An 8,523-nucleotide genomic window follows, 5' to 3' on the forward strand; every position below is an offset into this window, starting at 1 on the left:
CAGTTTGTCATCAAGTCGTCAAGAATAAGGGGAAATAAAACACCCTTTTTCATTACTGACTAAAGCATTTCACTTATATTAATAGGTTTTTCAATAGGGACGCTACAAAGTAGACCGATAGGGACAGCAAACGATGCCATATTTTTCCCCGCGCTTTCAACATTTCTCTTCAGTACGGTTTGACATTTCATCATGGTAAGATACACTATTCAACAACGAGTTGAAATTATTAAAATTTACTACCAAAATTCGGATTCAGTGACCTTAACTTTAAGAGCGCTAGGTCAAATTTATTGTCGTCATAATCGTACTGTCAGATTAATACTTGATCGTCTGGTTGAAGAATTTGGATCCAAAGGTTCAGTACAAAATGTTCCCGTGCCAGTGAGACAAAGAAGTGTCCATGTAGTGTCGATAATATTGCGGTTTGGTGCGGTTTATAGGCCGAAAGCGCCATTGGGATGTAGTTCTTCCGTGATGATCAAGACCGGCACGTAACTATCATCATATTAAATACTCGTATCATAATGTAGAGTCTAAAGGGGTCAATGGGTAGAAGTTAAGTTATGCTAGCTTAGTCTGGTAGCCTAATAAGTCACACATAAACCGGGTTTGGACCTTTGCGTGGTCCGTTAAGTTACAAGATTCGTAGCCTCGATATCAATACCGAATCTAGTTACTCATATCGTGGGGGCCCCAGATGATCAAAGCGTACCTTTGCCATTACGGAACTAGTACACAAGAGATACTAAATTGTTTCCATGTTGCCTCGCGCATGGCATTTTCTGCAGTCTTCTCGATCTGTCAGCCCCATTCAACAGGCGTATGCCGTTACCAGACAGTGGCATGTGAATATTCCGATCATTTTCCTACAGTCCCTTTTATCGATTGCCAACAGAAATTATGTGTACTTCCGAACTACCATTTTACACTTAAATTTTGGAGTTTGCATGCAGATGGCTCTTTCCAACGTATTTTGATTTTCCTTACCGAGCTGCTGCCCAGACCGTATAGACCGGCTTTCAATGTTACTTTGTTGATAACGTTTTCGAGTTTCAGTCGCCAATAGGTAGAAGTACAAACCAGTTTTTAGATCGAATATTGATCTAATTGAATCAAGAACTATATAAACGTAATCGATTTTTATGAAAAATTGATCCGGTCTGAATTTGAAAAGATGCTAACTATACTAAAAGCTTTATTTAGGACTGTCTTGTGTTCGAAAGCCGCTTCCAAGATTCTTTTTTTAAACTGAGCCATCTAACAAAATGATATTACGGGTTATGCCTTAATCGGTTCGACTTAAGAAAAATCAAAAATGAACATAGAAAGACTTTCATTTCGAGTATGGCGTCATAAACAATTTTAGAATACCCTTGGGTAACATCTTGTGCTTGGTTATGAATTCATGTGACATGAGAAAGTGTATTGCTTAACCTACGACGGATGAAAGCCGAAACCCAAATTCGGAAAATCATAAATAAGCAAATTGAAATTTATTATTTGGGCAATAGCAATCAACGGCGAGACGAACCGAAATTAAAAACCACTAACCAGAAGGCGGCCAGCAGACGGGCGTAGGCGTAGGTGTAGGTGTAGGTGTAGGCATTGGTTAATCTTGGCTTACTGTCGTTAGAGAGGAAAAAAAATAATTTTTTAAACAATTAAAAGAATGACAAGCCACATAAAACAATTGGAGCGCATTGAATGTGAGGGCACACTTCCGCTTAGGGCACATCTGGGACTGCCAATGTCTAGCCTACTGTCTAACAGTCTACAAAGCTTTTTATCTGGTTCACTGGCTCAGCGACGCTTCGGATGAAATGGCCTACTGCCACTGCTGTTGCGCTAAATATTTATGACAATCGCTTTGAATACATAATGCGCACCTTTACGTGGCGGGGGTTGAGGTGTCTGCACCCGGCTGTGCCGAACCATATCGATCGGATGTGGCGAAGCCAATCAAATCAATCACTCAAATAGTCATACAAATGGAAAACTTATGACAAAAATGTATAATATGTATGTATAGCTATTTAGAATGGCGTTGTCAGTGCAGCAGGGCTGAATTGAAGAAATCATTGAAATCGTAGTGGCCCAATATGGGTAAGACTTCTTAAATTCCAGCACAGCAACAGTAGTACGCGTATTTTACAAACAGAAACATGCATAAATAGATATATAAGTATTTATACAGTTGCTGAAATAAGTATTCGGAAGAGCTTGTAAAATGAACTCAATCTAAAAAAAATTGAGATTAGAAAAAATTATTAAAGTCGCTTCTCCTAAAAAAAGAACTTTATAAGACTACTTGTGCTCTAATGATATATGCTTAATACAAAGAGAAAGCGAGGCTTTTCAAAAGTCTCATTGCCGTTCTTTTTATAAGAATCTCTGAAGAGCCCCAGGTTCAGCCAAAGTAAGATATATAGTAAAGAAATAGCTTCCTAATCGGCTAAGCCTGCGATAGGTTTGTAATAAACACAAACAGGCTAACTATTTTATCCCCACCGAGAAAACAAATGTTTACAAAAGTTGCAAATTAATAAAAGACTGGCTTAATATACCAAATTTCAGGCGTTGAAAAACCTTTTTCCCTATAAGACTTACTACGATCCAATAAAATGTGTTTGAGAAGCTTACACTTTCAAGCTCATGGGTGCTGTAGAGATAAGTATTTTGATATCTAGGTGCCTACATATGTAAAGGGTTCTAAATAGTATTGATAAATATATTCAAATGTATTGGATGAAGATCCAGGTAACATTGTAGGAAGAATCCTTGAAATAAATTGTATAACAAAAAATATTGGGTAATATCTCTGGAAGTGAGGCTTTACCTCTTTTAGGAAGTAAATAATGTAGACTTGACTCATTCGCAGTTTTCGTCTGTGTCTGAGATTCCAGATGTGTGGATTTGATCTATTATACTTCGGATGTTTCGAAGCTAAAAAGAACCTAAAGTTGATAATACTGCCCCCTAAAGACTGTATGATGTTAAAATTTGCGGGAATATTGTCTGTATTGGAAGCCGGATAGTAAGTAACTGCTATAGGACAGTAACTACCGGGTCTTTCGTCCGAAAAACACATAAGTTGTTAGAGAAAGAGACGATCAAACTCTTTTTATACATAAACTAACTTACACTGATGTTACTTAAGGCACGCTGTATGAAAAGACCACTAGACAATTTAGGGAAAGATTCCTACATTTGTGATAAAAATTGTGCAGCCGACTGTATTTTTCACTAATCTTAGTACCGGCTAAAGCCTAAAGTCGCACATATTATTAGCGTTGCGAATCGTTAGTTTGGGCGTTTACGTAGCCTAGCTTGGGCCGCACACATAAAAACAACCAGCTTGAATGAGTGAGCGGTGGCGACACATTGCCTCTTGGATTAGGCAACACTGGCAATGAGTAACAAATACAAATATTCTTCGTCGTCGTCTCTGCTATTGCTATAATATAGCGCTTGCGGTTGGCTGTCGCCGCCGTTTGCCGATTTTGTCGTTTTCAACTCCTTAATAGGAAGTTTCATGGCATACATGTTTGACGTACACGAGCAGTGGATTCTCACGATTGCTTGCCACACACAAACGCCGGCTCCAGCTCTAGCTCCAGCGCCAACAACTAGTTACAACAATTTCGTATATATTATAAACAATTAATACAATAAAATAAATAAACATTTTTTAATGCGCAAATGCCGTTGTCAGCAACAAAAACAACAATCAAAGCAACAACAAAGCCAGTTGTCGACGAAAACGAAACGACACGAGATAAATGTGTTTTCATTGGATTTTTCCTTATTTAAGATTTGTTGTAGGTGAGCGAACACCAACAACAGCGACAATCACTTCCAATTGCTTGCTAATTCAGATTTCCTTTTGTCGAAGACGTCGTTGACAACATCCTTGACTTAGTTTCGTGCGCGTGCGCAATGAAACTGTAATGACACAGTGAAGTTGACGCGCAATTCCGAGTGCTTTTGGAATGGAATATGTCGCGAAGGCATGTAATGGACTAGAGAATATAGAATTTGAAGTAACGCGGAACGCTGTTATTTGTTGTTATTGGCTCTATAAGCCCTTATGGGTTTTTTAGCTTAGAAGTAGTACCTTCTTCCTTTAAGAATTCGGGGTCGAACTGTATGCAAAAGTTAATCCGATGCCCGCATTATTCAAGTTCTTTTCAAAAGTTGGCCACAAATGCATCTAACTCACATTTTATTAACTATTCTCACCAATGAAGCATACTCTTAGCTAATCTTTCTTGATCTACTGACCTTTAGTAATGCCATATGGAGGTCCGGCTTAATTTGAGCTGAAGTATTCGTCATGCAGAACGTCAACTTGATATCTAATTTTGATACTTAATCTTGTCACTTAAGCACAAAGCTCTTAGATATCTCAGACGAGTCCTAGATAAGGTTGAACAGCAGCAGAGAACGTATTGCAGCGTCATTTTCATGCATTTTCTGCATTTATCATCGTTACCTGTGTCCATCCGACTCGGCCAGTAGACTGTGACCTGTCTTTAGGCCAACAACTTACCTGCAGTCCTTTCTTCGAGGCTTTTGCACATGATCTTGGCGATCCCACATGTTCTTGAGATATTTCTCCTCAACCTAATCCATCTATCAGCACTTTTGGAAATTTCATTGTGTATCGTTTTAAATGCCTTCCTTATTTCTTGTGCTGGTTCGACGCCGGACGGTTGGCACTTTTGGTAATCCACTACCTACTTCTTTTCCCGGCTTACCTTTCTGGCTCAGAACACAGTATATAAGCAACCGCTCTCCCACTGAAGCTAAGAGGACTCTAAAAGCATATATTTCTTATCCTAAATCAGCAATGATTAGGACCTCCTAACTTTCTAAAATTAAGTACCTAAGAAGTAGGTAATACAATAATAGTGGTCCTTTTAAATAAGAGGATCTTTACAGATCTATTTTGATAATGAAGGGTTATGATTACTTCCCCTTGGATGGATGCCATGAAATGTGGCATTGGAAAGCCTTTTGGCCTTAGACTGTACTATAAAGGAAAGCTGAGACTCTTAACACCATTTTAAAAACTCTAAACACATCTTGGTCGATATTTTGGCCTTGACATGTCGCCATCAGATTCAAATTAAGTATTTGCAAAAATGACGTAAAGCTGAGAGGAAACGGACAACCAAGACCCAAAGACAAAGACCCAAGAGACCAACTGGCCAAAAGCAGGCTTTATCTCAGCCAGCTTCCTACTACTTCTAGATTTGGCTGCCTGTAGTATTTCCTTCTAGCGAAACTCTGAGCCTCAGTTTGGTTAAGATGAAAATCTATTATCTTCTTTCCACTGGATGAGTCGAGAGATGTACAAAATTCAAGATATATTGTGATAATGAGTATTATTTCCGAACGAAATTAACAAAGTTTTTAAAAAATAATGTAATAAACGATAGAAAATTGAAGGCAAATATATGTATAAATAATTTCTATTTTGTATTACCAATTACATTGTCTACAATAATTCCATTTCCGCTTCATTTCAGATCTCCCAACAGTGCCAAATCCATAATGCACGATTATACGCCATTACTAGGCAGCAGCCAGCGCGCTGTGGACGATGGTAAATGCAGTAAAACGGGTAGCCGCAAGGAGAAATATGCGCTGCGTGAGCGCCAAAAGCGGCGGCTTGGTTTGGCGAGTGTGGTCGAAATGCCGAAACGTTCAAACCACAGAGGTAAGCTATGAACTCAATAATACGCCAGCGCGCACATATGTAGCTCTTCAGAAATGCTAAATCTCTATATTTATCTATGCATTTTTGTACATTGCAGATGATATGGAAACGGCCACAGGACAGCAGCGTACACCAAGCAGCACAACTTCCAAATCGAAAGCGCCGCCGCTCAGCAAATATCGACGGAAAACCGCTAATGCGCGCGAACGCACACGCATGCGTGAAATCAATACCGCATTCGAGAATTTGCGGCATTGTGTGCCGCCGAGCATAGCAGTCGAAGAGGCCGGACCGACCAATGAGAAACTAACGAAAATCACAACATTGCGTTTAGCCATGAAGTATATTGGTTTGCTGACGGAGGTGCTGCATAATCCCGACTTTAAAGGTGAATTGCCGCTAGACTTTTTATGTGCCAGTGAGGAGTCAGTGATAAATCAGCCCACGACCGTAATGCCAACTATAAAAGTGGAGCCCGAAATTGCTGTTACAGCATCAAAGAGCAACAAGGCAGCAAATAAGGCGACAGCAGCTCACAAAACGAAAACTGCGGCGCTGCCGAAGGCGCCAAAGCGTTTGGGCAAGCGTAAAAAGAAAGATGTGAAGTCCGCACCTGCCACACAGCCCAGTAAACGTAATACAAAGTCGACGCAGTGTCGTATACCAACGCAATCAAGCAACACATCCTCGTCCATTTCCTCCTCATCATTTGTTACCTGCAGTGGCGATTCGCTCTCATCACACTCATCGAGCTTCCTCGATGGCATAACCAGTCCAAGTTATTCCAGTAGTTTTGTGCCTGCAATGTCCGAACTCAATAATCTAACGCTCGAGTCGGATGGTGAGTCGCTTCATCTATCGGATCCTTGCAATAGTCCTTTGCAAGATAAATACGATAGACTCTTTGGCACTGGCGCTTTGAATACGCGCCCGTCGGCGGATCAAACAATTTTAGGTGATATCGATACGCCGCTAGAGTTGAGCTTACAATTCCTTGGCACAACACCCAGTTCACTGGACTTCTCTATGGAGCAACCGCCCACGACATGCATTAGTCCGCTTGTGGCTTTGGACTCATTCAATCCATTTAGCGATTTTCTGCATGAATATCCGGAACAGGCATCATTAGACTTATTTCTGACATAACACCACCGAGTTCGGTGTGAGCTATATCTTAACTTTTACTAGTATCTAACTTAGTTTGAATTTGCTTCTATTGCTCGTGTGAGCTTTATCACTATCATTTCACGTGGCCATCACTAGTATTTCACATTATTTCTCTTACGTTTTAATTTAATACTCGTTAATTATGTTAATTAAAAAATATTTAAATATATATATGATGCATTTAATCGAACTGTACTGAGGGAATGCGTGTTAAACTTACATACTTACTCGAATAACAATTGATCTGTAATAATGCATTACTCTTACGTCCCTATTTTATGGAGTTGACTGTACTTTTTAACTATTTTTTTATGCTTTGTATGAAATTAAGCTAACACTTTGAGATTGTTTTTATATAGTTAGAAACGAGTTTTTTTATTGTAAACATTTTACTATGAAAATATTTATTTTTTATTATTAACAAAATATTCCCAATAATTGTTGATTTTTTATTAATTATGTATACACAATATATTAAAGCAGACAAAAACTGTCGCAATGTTTTAACACAGCTACTAAGGTTTCAATAATTAATAAATGCAACAAAAAGACAACAACAAGACGTTTGTGGACTTTTCATTAGTAAAGAATGACTCAACTCAAGGTTCCATACATTTTTAAGGAAGAAACACAGAAAATTCAAATTCAATAGGGAATGTTCATTCGAAAGAACAGTTAGCATATGTTTTCGGAAGATCATCTCTTGGCACGACTTTCACGTGATCTGTTAAGAAAAAACTATTGGAAAATGTTTCTCTACTTGAATCACATACATTGATCAATGCTTTTTACACATTGACCACCTTTATGGATGAAAGCAAATGGTAATTGGCAGAGGCCAAGTCTAGGGGTAGCAGCTCTCAGCTAAGTGTTTTGATTGTATCCTGAACCAATTTTTCTTTGATCTTTCTGACAATTTTTCGATCAATGCATAATTCAAATTGATAATTTGTTGTCTGCAGCGATTAGTATTAACAATTTCACCAGGTTTTTGAAGCTCATGATATACCACACCCCTCTGATCCCATCAAATACAGACCGTTGTCTTCTTACCGAATAGATCTGCTTTTGTAGTCGATGTTGATGGTTGTCCCGTACTAACCTATGATTATCTCCGTGTAGGATTCTTAAAATAAATCTGTTTTTCATCGCCAGTGATAATTCGATGCCAATTTTCTTTCTTTCCACAACTGTTTTTGTTTTCAATTTGCCCGTTGTCTTTCATTCATGTGGCTTCGACTTTCCACACTTTCCGTTCTTTCGTATAGCTTTCAAAAGTGTGAAAGTGTTGTGCAACATTTAAGATTGCTGCCATTTATTAGTATTAGTATTATCTTTATCCAATATTGCATGCAGTTCGGTGTCTTCAAACTTTCTGGTCTTCCACGTTCCTCATTTCTCGCCTCAATATCATTGCTGAACCGTTGAAACCGTCTTTTGGATGTTGCTATTGATAGAGCGTGATCACCATATGCTTCGATAAGCACTCGATGCGACTCTGCAGCACTTTTCTCCAAATGGAAACAAAACATGAATGCTTTCCGCAAATCATCACCTTTTGGTAGAAACCAATTAAGTCTCGTTCACAAAATAGTAAGACAACATCACATTTCATAAATTTAGAACAGAAA

At 38.8% G+C, this 8,523-nt stretch overlaps 1 protein-coding gene across 2 annotated transcripts in view; it reads left to right on the top strand.

Annotated features, from left to right (window-relative positions):
- LOC105222996 (helix-loop-helix protein delilah) overlaps positions 1 to 7,471 on the top strand; it is a 35,269-nt gene extending 27,798 nt beyond the window's left edge. Inside the window, exons 2-3 of one of the 2 annotated variants that reach the window (XM_011200582.4) lie at positions 5,535 to 5,725; positions 5,823 to 7,470. In XM_011200582.4, the coding sequence (XP_011198884.2) occupies positions 5,560 to 5,725; positions 5,823 to 6,871 (1,215 nt within the window). In that variant the 5' untranslated portion in view covers positions 5,535 to 5,559 and the 3' untranslated portion in view covers positions 6,872 to 7,470. Of the gene's footprint in view, positions 1 to 5,534; positions 5,726 to 5,822 lie in introns of both variants that reach the window. The other variant, XM_049448393.1, reaches the window with a different exon arrangement.
- Positions 7,472 to 8,523: the final 1,052 nt, after the last annotated feature.

This window comes from Bactrocera dorsalis, chromosome 2 (assembly GCF_023373825.1).
Source record: "Bactrocera dorsalis isolate Fly_Bdor chromosome 2, ASM2337382v1, whole genome shotgun sequence".
Classification (NCBI taxonomy): Eukaryota; Metazoa; Arthropoda; class Insecta; order Diptera; family Tephritidae; genus Bactrocera; species Bactrocera dorsalis.